At 35.3% G+C, this 19,434-nt stretch overlaps 1 protein-coding gene across 20 annotated transcripts in view; it reads left to right on the top strand.

Annotated features, from left to right (window-relative positions):
- Positions 1-19,434, top strand: part of DLG2 (discs large MAGUK scaffold protein 2) — a 2,222,296-nt gene that overhangs the window by 1,345,265 nt on the left and 857,597 nt on the right. For 3 of the 20 annotated variants that reach the window (XM_038004877.2, XM_038004876.2, XM_038004875.2), the window contains exon 1: positions 17,402-17,943. The exons of 16 other annotated variants lie outside the window; for them this stretch is intronic. In XM_038004877.2, the coding sequence (XP_037860805.1) occupies positions 17,623-17,943 (321 nt within the window). In that variant the 5' untranslated portion in view covers positions 17,402-17,622. Of the gene's footprint in view, positions 1-17,401; positions 17,944-19,434 lie in introns of those variants that run through there. One more of the 20 variants, XM_008020357.3, reaches the window with a different exon arrangement.

The following is a 19,434-nucleotide window of genomic DNA, read 5'->3' as shown; positions in this document are numbered from 1 at the left end:
CCATCAGGGCAGGGATAATATCTATCTGATACAGTGCTGTAAACTGAGGCCTTTTGAAGGCAAAGCACTGGATTATAGTAGGTACGCAATTAATATTTGTTGAACAAATGAATACACCCAAATTGTTTTCCTATATTTAGTTCTTAGCTTTATGAACAGATAGGTTTCAACTATTTCCATAGTTTACTACCTTTGAGAATTGAAAATGTCAAAAAGTGACATTACCTTTCAAAGCTAATGGAGACCCTGAGAAAACTATGTAATATGTCACTTGAAACTCAGAGAAGTGGTTAAACAAACACCTCTATATCTGCTAGTGGGTAAGGATGGCAATTAAGTAATTTGAAAGAATTAGCAAAATGCACAGGAGTATCCCCTAAAACCTCCAAACTTGCATGGTCCCTAATGCAGGCCAGACCTCAGAAATTCTAGGATTTATTTCTGGAAAAATATGAGCATTCTTTTCATAAAACTCAAATATTTCAGCATTTTGATAATAGCTTTCCTTTATCCCGACTGCATTTGATTCCAAGAAACTGAAACATAAGATTGGCGTAATCTTTAAAAAGGTTTTTGAGAATAATTCTCATTTTGAATATTGATTTAATGAAGGTCCTAGAGTTTGTTGCTCTGATAAATTCTGCTTAATATTTGCATATTATGAGGATGTGCCCAGTCTACAGCATATGTGGGAGTGTCTCTCCCATCTATAGGCAGGCTCTATAGTTTGGTAGCAGATACCTCGCCCTCTGGCCTACCACCTCCAACACACCACGCTCACGTATTCAACATAGTTTCATTTCTTCAAACCCTACCATTCTTTTAAAAAATGTCATTGTATTTGTGACAATAATATTCTCAGGCACTTGTAAGCATTAAATAATTTGTCTAAGACCTTATATCCTTAGAATAAATTCCTAGTATGAGTGATATTAGGATTAAAGGAGATCTGAACACTTTGGAGTCATAGAACTGATTTTCAGAGAACCGAAATGTAAAACTGAACATAGATTTTATCATCACTATGGCTATTTTTGTGTGTGTGTGTGTCCAGAGACAAAGCTATTTTATTGTGAACACTGTTCTTCTGTGGATTTCTTCATTCTCAGTTTAGGAGCTTGGCTTTAAGAAAAAGGTGTAAACAGCTTTTTACTTTTCTGTAATTTGAATGTACCTGGCAACTGCAAAAGTTATTGGGGACTAGAAGTGATTGCTTTAGATTACCTTTTGAAAAGGCGCCAGCTCTTTTTCTGATCCGGTAGAAGCATACAACAGAGATCAGTAATGTAACAAAAAAGAAACTGTGGATTGAATGCCAAATCAGTCATGGACCAAACCCAATGGTTGACATGGCCCTAGGTCATAAGAGCACATATTTTAGTCAGAACCTAATTTAAAGCAAAAGCAGTTGTGTTTTCACTTGTTAGGGAGCTATTTGGAATGCAGATGTTTAACAGCACAATTTCATTTTCAGAAACATTTCTCTTTGTTTGGTGCCATTAAAATTTAGCAGCGTAATTTCCAAAAGACCTTTAATTGGACCGAGGCAGCAGAGGACTATCAGTCCTTTCAATTTATCCTTATTGCACTCTTTGTAAAACAACAGGGACTTTGCATGTGAACAGCAAAAAGGCAATGGACAGGGAAAGTCATGAGGATGTCTGAAAAGTGGGCTAGAACATGAGTGGTAGGTATAAATGACATCCAGGTGTATAAAGCTCCTGCTCATCCACTCAACTGAATTCTAGTGGGTCTCAACAACAGTCTGTATTGTAGCTGTGTAATTGAGACTTACTAGTGAATACTCCTTCTTGGAAGGATTTGTTTCACCGTTCTTTAGTTTCTTTCCCACTTCGGATGACATTGATTTCTATCTTGAATGGTCTGGGTGCTTTCTGGAACTGAAAGGGGGCCTGCCTGCCATGGCACAGTAACCATACCAGTGGAGAAGGATATGGGCATTGCATCAAGGTCCCCTTTAGATTAGGTTGACTTCAATTTGTTCCAAGTGGAATAAAATGCTGTTTCTGATGTGCTGCCTACCTAATAGAAAAAGACCACCTAATAGATTGGATGCAAATAGGCAATAAGTTTCCCCATTGCCCTGTAGACTTCCTACACATTAGCTGCTCAGAGAAGGACAAGCAGCCAGGCTCGGCAGCTCATGCCTTTAATCTCAGCACTTTGGGAGGCCGAGGTTATAGTGAGCCGAGATTGTGCCACTGCACTCCAGCCTGGGTGACAGAACGATACTCAGTCTCAGAAAAAAAAAAAAAAAAAAAAAGGCCGGGCTTGCTGGTTCACGCCTGTAATCCCAGCACTTTCGGAGGCCGAGGCGGGTGGATTATGAGGTCAGGATCGAGACTATCCTGGCTAACATGGTGAATCCCCGTCTCTACTAAAAATACAAAAGATTAGCCGGGCATGGTGGCGAGCACCTGTAGCTCCAGCTACTCAAGAGGCTGAGTGAGGCAGGAGAATGGCGTGAACCGGGGAGGTGGAGGTTACAGTGAGCCAAGATCGTGCCACTGCACTCCAGCCAGGGCGATAGTACGAGACTCCATCTCAAAAAAATAAATTAATTAATTAAAAAAAAAAAAAAAAGGGCAAGCAATACTGTTGTCTTCACTTGGAAGTTGTAGATAAGAGAGGAAAAAATATCAGATAATTGATTTTCAGCTTTTCTTTACTAACAGATGATTACTTAGGAAATTGCACATAAAGTGATGCATACCCTTTTCTGTACAAATTACACCAAAGGAACATATTCTGAGGATGAAATAAATGACCTTTCTGCAGAAAAGAAAATATTTTATTGTTAGCTGTGTGCTAATAGATTTGCACCAGGTGAATCCTCTCAGCTGTGTTTTTCAGTGGCAGTTCCTGGGCTCCAACTGGGATGTCTTGGACCCAACACCAATTTTTCAGAAACTAATACACAGGTAGTTTGCAATTTATGTTTTATTGGCTTATGAGTGAGATCTAAAATAAAGATTTCTTTGAAAGATCTCACAGAAGGCACTTTGGTACTGGAGTGTATAATACCACATTTCATTTAGCCCAGTGTATAATACCACATTTCATTTAGCCCAGAAATGAATACTAACTATCAGGTGGTAAAAAACTCCACCCCGATGTGATTGACAACTGCATTTCTGTTTGGCCTTCTCACCAACATGGGCATTTTATAAAGTTAGAATTTGTTTCCCACCACCACCCACCCCGCCACCCCACCTCCTCCACCAAGTTTGACTCAGAGATTAATATTTAAAGTACTTACATCACCAAAGGAAAGGTAGAAGATTCGTTTGTATAACTTTTATTTTTTTATTTTTCGTTTTTTAATTTTTTTGAGAGAAATAACATGGTGAAGTGGGAAGTATCAGGATTTGGATTCTGACTTAAATTTGAATTGCAACTTTGCTATTTAATAGCTGCATGACCTTTAGCAATTACTTAGTTTCTCTGAACCTCAATTTCTTTACCCCAGAAATGGGAATAATAACATTGCCTTTCAGGACTATTACAAAAATTAGTTCTAATTCTGTAAGTTTCTTGGCACATTAATAGTAGATGATCAATAAGTGGTAGCTGCAGCTGCTGTGATTGAAGCTGTCCTACAGCCAAAAGGAAAGGAGTATACATAAATTCAAACCTCTTGCTTGTGGCTGCAAGAAACTGCAGATGCTTCTGGACTTGTATGAGAAAATATAATTAAGGCAAAAACTTTATTTTCATTTAAGCCTTTCAAGTTTAGAAAACCGTTTCCATCAGACCCCTCAAAATCCCGATCAGTCCTTTCCTTAGGATTTGCAAATAAGAACAGAGAAGGCAAGTGCAAATTTTATGCTGACACCAAACTTAAAAACCTATGTTCTAGGTTCACTAAATGTACTTCATCTTTTGCCCAGTTTTTGATGGCAAAGATGTCATATATTTATACCTAGAAATGAAATAACAGGAATGTACTGAGTAGGAAAACAGGATGAAATAGTGTAAAAATTTGGGACTGAACACTGAGCTTTGAATTCTGGTTTCAACAACATCACTTACCAGCTGTTTGACCTCAGACACATTATTTCATGGTAGTGGACCTTAGTTTTTCCCCCTGCCCTGACTACCATATGGGGCTATTGTGAAGATGTAGAGAAACGAAGGATATAACAGTATTTTCAAAAAACCAAAGTCTTACACAAAAATGAGATGTCATTTTGCACAGGTTTTCCTGTATGGCTCCAGTGTTGTATGGACCTTAATTTATTCCTGATGTCACTCCTACTAATGCTGTGACCATGGGAAAACTACAGAATCTTTCTAAACCTAATTCTATATCTTAAATTGTCATCTCAATGTTTATTATATACGGTTACTGGGATAAAATGAGTACATATGCTTGAGACACTTTGTAAGTAGTCATTATAGTGTAGATAATGTTGGTGATGGTGGTGATCTTATTTAGCAACTAGCCCAGAAGTAGAATGCCTTGCCCAAAATATAATTTGAGAAAATAAGTTTAGGACCAATATGGATTCCTGACATTCAGTTTAAATAAACTGACCTTTATTGAGTCTCTGTTCATAAGCACTACAGAATTTTTAAATGTCAGTCTCTGGAAATTACAATTAAAATAGGGAGAGGGATGACAATAGACAGACAGGTAAATGCATAAATAGGTATTATTGAGCATAATTATGTGCCAGGTAAGGTGCTAAGTACTTTATAGAAATCAGCTTATGTTATTTTCACAACAATTCTATGAGATTGGTGTGAAAACTTACTTTATAAATGAGGAAACAGAGGCACAGAGAGATTAAGTGACTTGCCCAAGTTCATAGCTAATAATGGTCAGAGTTGGGTTGGGAACACAGAAGTTTTACTCTGAAGCTCATACCTTGTCCATTATGACCAGGAAAAAAAGAGGTGCATAAATGTTGTACAAAGCTTTATCACATTATGCACAAACATAGAAAACAGTGTTTCACAGGAGAAGCAAATTCCATTAGCCTTCAAATATTTATGCGACAATGAAAATGTTCTGAGCCCTTAAATGGGCACTTGTGACTTGTCCAAAATGAGACAACTAGTCAATGGAAGAGTTGGAACTAAAGGTGTATCTTAGTCTGTTTTCACATTGCTATAAAGAACTGCCTAAGACTGGGTAATTTATAAAGGAAATAAGCTTAATTGACTCACAGTTCTGTATGGCTAGGGAGGCTTCAGTAAACTTATAATCATGGAAGAAGGGGTAGCAAGCATGCCCTTCTTCACATGGCAGCAGGAGAAAGGAATGCTGAGCAAAGTGGGAAACCCCCTTAAAAAACTGTCAGATCTCATGAGAACTCACTCACTATCACAAGGACAGTATGAAAGTAACTGCTCCCATGATTCAGCTACCTCCCACCAGGTCCCTCCCACAACATGTGGGGATTATGGGAACAACAATTCAAGATGAGATTTGGGTGGAGACATACATAGCCAAACCATATCAGCATCTTTCCTAAACCAAAGTCCCACATTTTCCAAGTTCAATTCAAGTATTTACTGAGAAATAATAATTATATTGTGAAATAATGGGAAAGAGGATAAGTTTACAAATAAAGTATAGTTCTTGCCCTTGAGGAGCTTACAATCTAGTAATAGGAAGGACAATTGTGCCCACATGTAATTATATAACTCACCTTAATGGAACAAGTTCGATAGCAAGGGATATCCTGCATGTTGTTTCTGTACATCTCAATTTAATCACTCAGCACACTTGTTTATTCAAAGTCTTTCTGCCCTGCAGAAAGTTCACTACATCATCCTTAGCATAGTTCCTGATACAAACTAGGCACTCAGTAAATAGATATTGAATAAAATGAACAAATACAAAAGCGAAATAATGTAAGCACAGAGGAGAAGATGGTTAATTAAATGTGAATTGGAAATGTACTGGCTAAAGCACAGCCAACTAGGCTAAACTTTACCAAAATGTTAGGTCTCTAAGGAAAAGAGATCATTTAGATGAAAGAGGACCTGTAATTTATATTAATCCATAACCTGCCTTTACTCCAATTTGTAGATGAATTACAATGGCAAGTCAGACTCTGGTTTATTTTTAACCCAGACTTTTTTTTAAACCGTTTGATAAATTTGGAAAATATCTATTACAAGTTATTCATTAGAAAAATAAGAACTTGCAAAATTTAAACTGAAGAAAAACTGATTCCATTTTATGATTGCTTCACAAATTCTGAGTATGACAGCTCTAAAAGCCAGGCACTCTACTTCAAGGAGGCCTCAGTGGTGTGTCCAAGACTGTGTGGTAGTAAAAGAAATGACCATTTATATTTATTTCATTTTGGTTTTGTGTATTAAACCCTACCATGTGTTTTAATTATCTTTTTAAAGAGATTTATTTCCTCAGTTTGTGACCATTCCCTCCTTCCTTTCTTTTCTTCTTCTTGCTCTTCTTTCCTTCCTTCCTTCTTTTTTTCCTCTTCACTTTCCCCTCTTTCTTTTTTCACTTATGACTCATTACCATACTGTTATTTTTACCCATATCATTATTCATACATTTTCTCCCTCATAAAACTTAGTGTAGTGGGCAAGGGATAGTACATGCCTATGCCCTTTCTAGGGCCTTCACACTCTCCTACACTACCTTTTCTGCTTTTGGCAACCAGGAAAGAATCAGTAGAGGATCTAGAATGGGAAGAGTGGGGGAAACAGACACTTGGAAACAACACACCCAGGATGTTACGTGTATTACCATCCCAAAAGCCATCCCACCATTTAAATCAATACAGCTGAATAAGCTAACTTTCAAGATGATTAAGGCTTGGACAAGAGCATATTTATGCCTCATTCACAAAGCCCAGGGTTTAGTACTACAGTTACTGTGTTAAGAACTAACGAAGTTAAAAGACAAAAGTATAAAAATAACTATAACTAAAAAATATGTTAATGGAAACATAATATTAAAAAACATAAAGTGTGCATGTGGGGGGAAGAGTAAAAGAGTAGAGTATTTGTATGCAATTGAAGTTAAGTTATTATCAGCTTAAAATAGATTATTATAACTGTAAGATGTCTTACGTAAGCTCCACGGTAACCACAAAACTATAACAATAGAAGATATGCAAAAGAAAATGAGAAAGAAATCAAAAGCAACAAGAGAGAAAAAGAGGGACAAAAAAGATACAAAACAGAAAACTATTAACAAAATGGCAATAATAAGTCCTTCCTTATCAATACATATAATTACTTTAAATGTAAATAGATTAAACTTTCCAATCAAAAGATAGAATAGCTAAGTGATTTTAAAAATAGGATTCTCGGCTGGGCAGTGTCTCACAACTGTAATCCCAGCACTTTGGGAGGCTCAGGCGGGTGGATCACATGAAGTCAGGAGTTCGAGACCAGCCTCGCCAACATGGTGAAACCTGCCTCTACTTAAAGTACAAAAATTAGCTGGGCATGGTGGTATGTGCCTGTAATCCCTGCTACCTGGGAGACAGAGGTTGAAGTGAGCCAAGATTGCACCACTGCACTCTAGCCTGGGTGACAGAGCGAGACTCCATCTCAAAAACAAACAAACAAACAAACAAAAAACAACGAAAAGAAAAAGATTCTCATTATATTTTGTCTATAAGACTTATGTTAACTTAATGACATACATTGGCTGGAAGTCTGAAAGTGAAAGGATAGAAAAATATCCAAGAAAATGGTAATAAACTGTAGGTAAAAAATGTCAAAAAAATACAAAGAAGGACATTATATAATGATAGAAGACTTAATTCAAGAAAATATAACAGTGTTAAATATATATTCACCAACATCAGAGCACCCAAATATATAAAACAGACATCGACAGAATTAAAGAAAAATAAAGAACAAGTCAATATTATTAGGGGATTGTAATACTCTTCTTTCAATAATGGACAGAGTATCCAGACAGAAGATTGATAAGGAAACAGAAGACTTGAATGGCATTATAGATGAAATGGACCTAACATATACAGAACATGCCAGCTAACAGCAGTAGAATACACATTATTCTGAAGCACACATGGAACATTTTCCAGGATAGATGACATATTAGGTCTCAAAACTAGTCTTAACAAATTTAAGAAGATGGAAATCATGCCAAATATATTTTCCAACTACAATGAAATAAAACTAGAAATTAATGGCTAAAGAGAAACTGGAAAATTTACACATGAGGAAATTAAACAACTCACTCTTAACCAATAGGCAAAGAAGAAATCAAAAGGGAAATTAGAAAATGTCTTCAGACAAATGAAAATAAAAGCACAGCATACCAAAACTTATGGGATACCATAAAAATAGTACTAAAAGGAAAGTTTGTATGAATATACAGTTACATTTAAAAGGAAGAAAGATCTCAAATAAACAACCTAATTCTACATTTCAAGCAACTGGAAAAAGGAAGACAAACTAAGCACAAAGTTAGCAGAAGAAAGAAAATAATTAGAGAAAAAAATAAAGAATAAAATTAAAAGAAAAAATCAATGAAACTAAGAGTTACATATTTTAAAACATCAACAAAATTGGTAAAGCTCTAGCTAGATTAACCAATAAAAAAAAGAAGACTCAAATAGTTAAAATTTGTTAAAATGAAAGAAGTTATGTTACTACTGGTTATATGGAAATAAAAAGTACTATAAGAGTACTGGGAACACTTGTATGAAAAGTTAGATAACCTAGATGAAATGAACAAATTCCTAGAAATATATAACCTTCCAAAACTGAATCATAAGTTAAAAATTTATATAGACCTCTAAACAATAAGCAGATTAAATTAGTAATCAAAAGCTTCCCCACAAAGGAAAGCCCAGGACCAGATTGCTTCACTGGTAAATTCTATCAAACACTTAAAAAGGAATTAATGGCAGTCTTTCTCAAACTCTTCCAAAATATTGAAGGGGAAGGAACAATTCAAAACTCATTTTATGAGGCCAGGATTACCCTACTGCTAAAACTAGAAAAAAAAAAAAATCACAGAAATACTACTACACACCAATATTGTCAATGAATATAGATGCAAAAATTCTCAACAAAATAATAGCAAATGAAATTTAATGGCACATTGAAAAGATCATATACCATGGCCAAGTGGAATTTATTTCTGAAATGCAAGAATGGTTCAACATATGACATTTAATCAATTGGATAATTCACATTAAAAGAATGAAGGGTACAAATAATGAAATTATATCAATAGATGCAGAAAAAGCAGTTGACAAAATTGGCACCTTTATTTCATTTAGAAAAACGTAAGTGGAAGTTGAACAATGAGAACACATGGACACAGAAAGGGGAACATCATATACTGGGGCCTGCTGGGGGGTGGAGGGGTGGGGAAAGAATAGCGTTAGGAGAAATACCTAATGTGAATGACAAGTTGATGGGTGCAGCAAACCAACATGGCACATATATACCTATGTAACAAACCTTCATGTTGTGTACATGTACCCTAGAACTTAAAGTATAATAATTAAATTAAAAAAAAAAACCTCAACAAATTAGGAATATAAGAAAATTACCTTATAATATAAAAATCATATATGAAAAGTCCTAATCTAAACACCATACTCAATGGTGAAAAACTGAAAGCTTTCCTCTAAAATTAGGAACAAGGATGTTCACTCTCACCATTCTATTCAACATAGTACTGGAAGTAATAGCCAAAGTAAATAGGCAAGGAAAAAAAAATAAAATAAACCTTAACTGGAAAGGAAGAAGTAAAATTATATTTGTTCACAGATAATATGATCGTATATGTAGAAAATTCTGAAGATTGTACATACAAAAAATCTGGAGCTTAATTTAAAAATTCAACAAAGTTATAGGATACAAAATCAATATACAAAAATTAGTTGTGTTTCTATACACTAATAGTAAAATATCTGAAAATAAATTAAGAGAGCAATCCCATTTACAATGCTATCAAGTTGAATAAAATATTGAGGAACAAACTTAACAGATGAAAGATTTGTTCACTAAAAACTACCAAATATTGTTGAAAGGAATGAAAGACACAAATAAATGTAAAGATATCCTATGTTCATGGATTGAAAGATAATATTGCTAAAATGTCCATATTACTCAAAATAAGTTACACATTCATTGTAACCACTATCAAAATCTCAATGGTATTTGTTATAGGAAAATTAAAAAAAAAAAATCATATGGAACCACAAAGGACCCCAAATAGCCAAAACAATCTTGAGAAGGGAGAATAAATCTGAAAACTTAATACCTCCTGATTTTAAAATATATTACAAAACAACGGTAATCAAGTCAGTATGGCACTAAACTGGACATACAAATTAATGAAATAGAATAGAGAGCTCAGAAATAAACCCACACAGATAAAAATCAAATGATCTTTTACAGAGATGCCAAGCCTATACATGGGGAAAGAAGAGTCTCTTTTAACAAATAATGTTGGGAAACAGAATACTTATATGCAAAAGAATTAAATTATCTTATACCACCCACAAAAATCAACTCAAAATAAAGACCTGAAAGTAAGATCTAAAACTATAAAACTCCTGGATAAAAATATAAAGAAAAAGGCTATACAACAGTGGTCTTTACTGTGATTTCTTGGATATGACAACAAAACCACAGGAAACCAATACAAAAATAGACAAGTGGTACTACCTCAGACTAAAACACTTCTACAGAGCAAAAGAAACAATAAAGAGAGTGAAAAGGTAACCTACACAATGGGATAAAATATTTGTACAGTATATACTTGATGAGGGCTTAATATCTAAAATAGATAAGATACTCCTACAACTCAGTAGCCAAAAAACAAACATCCTGATTAAAAATGGGAAAGGACCTGAATAGATATTTTTCCAAAGAAGTTAAACAAATAGCCATTTGGTATATGAAAAGATACTCAACCTCACTAATCATCTTGGAAATGTGAATTTCAATCACAATGAGGTATCACCTCACACCTGTCAGAATTACCATTACCAAAAAAAAAAAAAAAAGAAAAGAAAAGAAAAGAAAACAACAACAAAAAAATGTTGTTGAGGATGTGGGGAAATTGGAAATCCTGTGCTCTGTTTTGGGAGATGTAAAATGTGCAGTTGCTATAGGAAACAGTATGCAGGTTCCTCAAAGAGTGAAAAATAGACCTTCCATATAATTCAACAATCCCACTTTTGAATGTTTATTCAAAAGAATTGATATCAAGATCTGGAAAATAGATTTGTACTCTCATGTTCATTGAGTATTATTCACAATAGCCGAGAGGTAGAAACAACCTAAATGTCCATTGATGAATGAAGGGGTAAACAAAATATAGTATATGCATACAACAGAATATTCAACCATAAAAAAAAGAAGGAAATCCTATCATATGCTACAACAAGGGTAAATCCTAAAGACAATATACTAAGTGGAATAGGCTATAGAAGGACAAATATGGTATTACTCTGCTTATAAGAAATATCTGAACTAGTCAAACTCAAAGAAGTAGAAAGTGGAATGGTGGCTGTTAGGGGCTGGGGGAGGAGGAAATGGGATTTTGTTGTTCAATGGGTATAGACTTTTAATCACGCATGGTGAAAAAGTGGTAGAGATCTGTTTTACAACTTTGTACTTACAGTTAAAAGCACTATATTGTACATTTAAAAATTTAAGAGGGTAGATCTTATGTTTTGTGTTTTTTACCACAACTTAAAAAAAAAAAAAAAAAAAAAAGAAAATACTTGCTATGGATAATAATGCTGTTTAATATTTTTTAAATTTGTGACTTGATTGGGAGGGAAGTAGAGGAGATATTTCCATGCCTTTATATTCTTTGATGCACACTTTTATTATCTTCTGAAATTATCAGCTGGGTGTGGTGGCTCACGCCTGGAATCTCAGCACTTTGGGAGCCCATGGCGAGTAGATCATTTGAGATCAGGAGTTTGAGACCAGCCTGGCTAACATGGTGAAACCCCGTCTCTGCTACAAATACACAGACTAGCTGGGTGTGGTGGTGCATGCCTGTAATCCCAGCTACTCAGGATGCTGAGGTAAGAGAATTGCCAGAGCCTGGGGCGTGGAGGTTGCAGTGAGCTGAAATTGTGACACTGCATTCCGGCCTGGCCAACAGAGTAAGATTGTCAAAAAAAAAAAAAAAAAAAAAAAAAAGTCTTGTGAAATTATTATGACTTTTGGCTTGGCTTATATTATTTTAAGATTAAAATGACTTTGGAGTTTAGGATTCTCTTCATGTTTTACCACTAACTGGCTTTTGACTTAGAAAACTGCTCCCTCTTTTGTACTATCTAGCTATAAAGGGAGAACTCTTGAAAAAGCTTGAGAGAAATGCACAGCTGTCAGGAAGTGCAGCTTTTACGAATTAATATCTTGCTAAAATAAACAGAAGCTGCTTCAGCTTCAGTGCTAAGACCACTAGCAAATTTCTTTGAAAAAATTAGTTCATACACTTATGCCACTCAACCACACTAAATGTTCCACTAAAGTGCTGACTATAGGAACACATTGCCATTTTGTTTTCAAAATCAAAATGCTTATTTATTGATTTTACACTGAGAAGTAGAACACAGGCCAGAATACCTATATTGATGTGATCATTGAAAGATACTTTTGTCTTCTTCCACGTTTGACTTATTTCAATTAGTGTTAAACGCTTGGTGCTGAATTCAGAGGATACAGTTGCAAATAAGAGAGTTCTCTCATTGCCCTACTAGGAACTACTTACATTCTGTTTGGGGAAAAGGGTACAAGCTAAGTTATAGTGTAATTCTTGTTTTAAATACAGTTTTGTTAAGTGTTGTAATAGTGAAGCACAGGTGCTAAATCAATGTTTAATGGAAAGATGACATGAGCTATCCTGGAAGGTGACCCAGTGTTCAGGGAATGCTTTCTTGAGGAGGTGATGATATGCAAGTTGAACTCCAGAGGACAGGGAACACACCAGAATTTATAAGTAAAAGAGATCTGGATGGCAATCTGGTTGGAAGTAAAGACTAGAAGCTTTATTTTGGAGCTGTGTTGCATAGTAAGCCCACTTCTTTTTTGATTATACTATCTATTTAGGGTGGTTTTGGGAGAGTTGCCTCTTGATGCAGCCTACAGAAGGGTGAGTAGGAATTAATTATATGAAAGTATGAAGTGGGGAAAAGAGCATCCTCCATGGCCACAAGGTAGGACTGAGTGCAAGTATTTAAGGTCTGTGTGGTTGGAGGACAGAGCAAGAGTGTGAGGCACAGACAAGACTGGTAAAAAGCCACATAGGCCAGATCACACAGGCATGATTAAAGACCATCTGAACTACTTTAAACATTATACTATCTATGAGGATAAAGAGTTACAGAAAATGACATTTAATTGACAGGTATCAAGCATAAAGGACCTGATCATAATTGCATTTTAGGAATTACTCTGGGTGCTGTGTGAGAATGAATTAGAGTAAGGGTGTATGCCAGAGACCAGTTAGAAATCTGTTTCACCGGTTCTACACAGAAATGATGCTAGGTTAGACGTCACAGTGGTCATCATGGTGATTGAAAGAAATAGATAAATATTAAAGAAATTTACACAGACAAGTATACAGATACTGTGGAGCATGACTTAATATGCCAAGGGGATCTGAAAAGCTTACAGAAGTGACATTAGTTTAATCTTGAAGGATGAGAACAAATTTCTGGTAGAAGTATAGTTTAGCACTTAGATTCAATTGCAAAGATATGCAAATTTTAAATGATTACCTTTTTACTAGTGTTTCTTTCAGAATCTTTAAGAAATGTTACATAGTGTTCTGATTTCTGGAATTGTGTTACTAAGTACATTAGAATATAATAAATTTACATTTCCCGAAGACCATTTTATAATTTGGACATAATTAATTCAGATTAACCCCTTCCTCATCAACACTCACCCAAATCCAACTATGCTAGTTACAATTTGGGATATTTTACAAGTTTTTTCTACTTTCCATTAAATCATCTGGTTTGTTTAAATCTTTGCATCAATTAAGCATGTTTTCTTCCACACTAAATTCCTGCTTGTTTGTGTCTCACAAAAGTTACGACTAAATTAGTTTAATTATTTTGGAAATAATTTTAGAGTCTAAACTTTACATATTCCTGGCTTTCTTATTTTGAAGGAAATGTGCTTGGATCTGGAGATTGTCTAGGCCAAAGGTTATTAGATGTAGAAGAATGCTAATTTCTTAGCATTTATAAATCTCTAGTTTTTGCAATCATAGGAATAGACTGCACACACTTTTCAAAGCATTTTATGATTATTTGGAATATTACTTCTGGCTGATAAGGATTTCTGTTACCAGCCAATCTTTAGCAAGCACTTAACTCTCCTTTTATAATTAATATTTTCACTTCCCATATGGATGGAATGCCTGATGGAAATTTTATCTGGAAAAATATTCTGTATCATATTTTAGTGCAGTACAATTTATTTATCCATTTTTGCTATTTTTATTAAACAAATCAAGCTAGGATATTAGTCTTAAACCCTTGCTTTGAAACTAGTGATTGTTCTATGTAGTCAGTGCCAGGTCAAAGAGAGTTCAATAAGTTATATCTCATCTAGGCATTGCCCTGTGCACCATCTGCCCATGTTAAATCACAGTGATAAGTAGGATGTGTACTTATGCATCGCTAATTCTTGTTTGGCCAGAATTTCATGTCATCTCATGGTCATTACAATTGTCCAATTATAGTTGATCAAATTGGATTACCATTAATTAGTGAGTCTGTCTTATAGTACAGAGGGCTAGTTGACATATTTATCTGTTTAAGTGGGCTGTCCTCAGAAAGCCAAATGCCATGTTTGAAAAGAGAAGTCTTGTTTGTGGGGAGGGAAAGATAGGAGTATGGAATTACTTTACATGTACTAAACCGAAGGAGTGATTTCAATGTAGTCTTTTAGTAAGCTTAATAAAAGTTTGCTTTATTCTTAAAGATCTTTTAAGCAAAATAACGTTAGTTATGCAATGGATGATGGATGCTATTTATCTACAAAGAAATGACATGCTGAGGTTACTAAAACAGAAATTCTATGGCCCTTGTGATGGGAATACATTGCTCATTCTGAACAACCCATTCATAACTGATTTAAGTCCCTGTGAAGATTTGTAATATCTTGAGTAGTATCAAGTCAGAAAATTGTTTCTGCCTTGCTGCTAGCTGCGCACACCATTACAAAATTGTGATGGATGCACACTGACTTATGTCTATGTAGACTGATTCTTATATTTGAGAGGCAAATGGTGAGAACAGGACATGTGTCCCCTGAAGATGCTAGTGGGCCTTTGTGCAATGATATCTGCCTAAAAAACTAGAGAAACATCTGTGGTTAGATAAGATTGGAGAGAGCCAAACTTATCACTTTCTGATATTCTCATTTGAGAGTGATGGCATTGTTATATCACATCAAATCCTACTGTATAGTAATGCATCATGGTGACACCAGAAAAGCCTGAAGTTCTCTAGGGTTTTATTTGACCCAACAGTTCTTTCAGGCATAATCTATTCATCTAGAATAAAAAGGGGGGAGGGAGAAAGAGAGAGAGAGAGAGAGAGAGAGAATTTCTCCCTTTTTCTCACTGTCTTCAGGTATTGATTTTGACTTCCTGATCTTCTTTAAGAAGGAAAAAACTATTAATGCCTTTGCTATTTCTGCCCAACAGTTTAATTTTCATATATTTTTGACAAATTTCCTTAACAAGAATACCTCAACACCAGAACTAAAGTTAACTTTAAAGGAATAGTTTATGTTTCTGGAACATTGCTGAATTAAATATTATTATTTTTAAAAAAGTATATCAACTCCTTCATTTTTCTACTTTTTCCTTCCATTTATACTTCCACCCAACCATCCATTCATCCATCAAACATATATATGTATTTATTGCCTGTTATGTGGTGGGCAGTATGAAGGGTGCTTAGAGAAAAATGGCCAATAACATGAACCAGAACTTGCCCTCTAAACTTACATATCTGGCCATTATTATTGAACAAAGATGTTTTGAATGCCTTCTGTGATGGGCACAGTGCCCCTTGTGCAGAATTTGGAAAAGTATGCTTATATGGAGATACATGGAAAAAGAAGATCCTACTCCTTACTTGGCAGATTTTTAAGTCTAACAGTGATTTATCCAGGGAGTCTCAGGTTCAAATGTAGAACTTGCTATGATCTCAGTCCTTGCAATAAGCACCTTGTCAGCTCAGGCAAAAATCAGGCCTATACTGACCCAGCACCTGGTCAATCCACTGAGAAGGTCGATTTGATGGCATCTGATGGTCTACAGATAAAGTAACTATTTCATAGGATCATACAATCTTTGTTAGGTCCTGCATGGATGGTAACTGGCTGCACAATCAAACCAAAATTATTTCCTCAGAAATGTGTGATAAGGATAGACATTTTGGAAATGGATATGGAAAGTTTCAAACAGAATAAAAATTATTAATGTTGTGGCAATTAGCCTTTCACTTCACTGAAAATACTATGTATGGATTCAGCAAGCATGCTAAAATTTAAAACAAAAATCCTCTTTGGAAGGCAATTGCTTTAAGGTGGAAAAAATAGCTCATTTTTCAGTGAAAGAATTTGAAAATTCTGTCTTTGGAAACCAAAATACTGTATGGCAGAGTTGGATGTATCTTTCACTTTAAAACGCAGACTCTCTCTGTGGTGAATGTACTTGTTGTGGTAAGGTATTTGAAAGGAAACCCTCAGAATAATTTGGGGTAAGGAAAAATACTGTTTTAAAATAAGCCCAACCCATCAGTTTTAAACCTTGAAAACTGCCTTACTTTGAATAAGAAAGAATTAATAATTGTGTATAGCATAAATAATATATGTTTGGATTATAATGCATAATCGTGATTTAAAACAAACTTCCAAATTTTAAGGGACTCTAGTATAATGCTGTGACCTCGACGATTTTTCCAAATGAATTTATGTTCTTTAGAGTTAATATTGATGATCTGATATAGTTACTTTGTGATTGGGTCTGTGTCTTGGCAAATCTCTCTCTAGATAAGTGATTCCTGTAAATGTTGAAAATTCCTTTACAGGTTAACTTTCCCATCATTTTTTATTGCTTATGCTATAAAGTTTAAGCCTAGATGCATCCTTTCTGGAAAGAAGGGTCCTGCTAAGCTCATAAGAATCTCATAATAAGTTCTTTTTCCTAAGGTTTGTATTTTGTGTGAGGATCAGCAAGGAAAGGGAAAAGCCAGAATGCCAAACTGCAAAGAGTTACTCTTTACTGTAGGGCTCCATCCAAAAAGGGTTTGTAACACAGTGTACAGTCTTGTAGCCCAGCTGTGTGGAGCATTGATTGCTTCTGCCTAGAGCAGGGATACTGTCAAGTTGCTCTGTGAGTTGAGTCATCTATTGACAAAGAGCTACCAGCCCGCAGATAATGCTGTGCGGAGCTGCTCTGGCTGCTCCCACTGCTCCCACGATGCACTGCTTATAGCAGCTGTCAAAGATACTGAGGGATCTACGGGGGAAAAAAAGACTTTTACAACTGCCTGGAAGAAAGGGGTGTGAGGGAGGAGACATTTCTGTGCAGAGCTGACCAAAGGAAAGAGTAGGCATCAGTGCAGTATGAATGCATACCTCACCAAGCAACACAGCTGCAGCCGGGGGTCCGATGGGATGGATGCCGGCAGGAGTGCGCCCACCCTGATCAGGGATGCCCACTGCGCTTGTGGCTGGCAGAGGAACTCTCAGGGACTCGGGTACAGTTCTCAGACCATGCCTTCCTCAGGACCAGGGGGCCCAGCTTCAAACAGGACCGGGGGGTCCAGCTTCAACAGGACCTTGTGGGACAGTGTGCGGAAAAGCCCCCACAAGACGAGCACCAAGGGCAAAGGGACTTGTGGGGAGCATTGTACCTGCCCACATGGTTGGTTCAGCCCAGCACAGGTGAGCCTTTTCCTTATGACTTTCCCTTGAGTATCTGAAGAAAGTGAGAGCAAGTTGTTTAAGGTTAGAATGGCTTGGAAACTTTGCAGAGTACCATGGGTATGCCTGTATGTAAAATATTAGGCCAAGAAAAACCTGTCATTTTCACACATGTTTGTGGGCTCATACCTCTGGGTGGCCTGTGAAAGTCTAGGGATGCTGTATTCAGTTTATTTCACTGACTTTTCACCAAGTTCAATTTCTCTAGTCCTCAGGTTATATTATTTTGCATTATAGTCTTTTAGTAGCCCTTTTACTTCTTATCATTTTAAACTTTTGTTCAGTCCTGCCTATTTATTATTTTAAAGAATAGAGAGAAAACAAATTTTAACCGAACTTTCCATCTCTTTAAAGGCAAAAGAACATTTGTTTATTTAGCTATAGAAAATAGTGATTTGAAGTATGCTATTCTAATTTTACTCTTATAATGCTGTATGCCTTTTCAGTTATGGAGAAGAAACATTATTTACACTAAATAATTAATTTTACAAAGAAAAGGAATAATTAAGAGCAAAATAGAGGATGATTAAACTTAGAATAAAGAATGAAGCACTTCATTTATTCATAGAGAAGCAATAAGTTTATTTATATTAACATCTATAGCTCTCTTTCTTCTGTAATGCATTTCTAAAGCAGATGTGTAGATACCTTTCATTTGATTCCTAGGTTATTCTAGCCCCCAGACTACTATCATTTTATCAGAAATAAAATTGGCTCATTTTTTTCTCTCTTCATTCAAAGGAGAGAAGATAACTTCCTGCAAATGCTGCTGTTAAATGTAAATAAAATGTACCTGTAGTCACTGTCATAAATACAGAACAATGACTGTTCTTAAATATGTATTGAAAAGAAAAAAGCTATATTTGCAGGAAAAAATCAATCTCAATTTCAATATGATTTTAACATAGTGGAGAAGTAGATATTGATCATGAATAAAATGTTTTGGTGGGAGGTGTAGAGAATATTTTAATTTTAATAATAGTTTGTAAAAAGTACTTCCAAGAATGTCATTTATCACTGGCCTTAATAATATAGTTACATATACATAGCCATATATATGGCTTTTGATTGATTTACATGGAATTATAAACTTTGCTTAGAGAGACAGCGCATCTCAGCCTCTTGATTTAAATCAAAAATATATTATCATTTTATTATTAAACTGGTTTGGCTTAAAATGGAGCTTAACATTTAGAAATGCAGTTATTATTTAAAGCTAACATGAATTCCAAACTGAATAAAGAGTCTTAGCAATTGTGAACACTCTATATACTCTTTAACAAATAAATTCATTTAAATGTCTTTAGCTTATATCTCTGTATTGGTTACATTAAATTCTCAAGGCTCACATAGGCTAGGAAGACAAGCCTATTTATTAGATGCTAATCTAGAATGTGATTGTTGCACAGAGTAGAGAAAGCATACTTGCTTTACTGTTGCAATTATTTTAAT

Source organism: Chlorocebus sabaeus, chromosome 1 (assembly GCF_047675955.1).
Source record: "Chlorocebus sabaeus isolate Y175 chromosome 1, mChlSab1.0.hap1, whole genome shotgun sequence".
Classification (NCBI taxonomy): Eukaryota; Metazoa; Chordata; class Mammalia; order Primates; family Cercopithecidae; genus Chlorocebus; species Chlorocebus sabaeus.
This window is presented reverse-complemented; position numbering and strand designations above follow the sequence as displayed.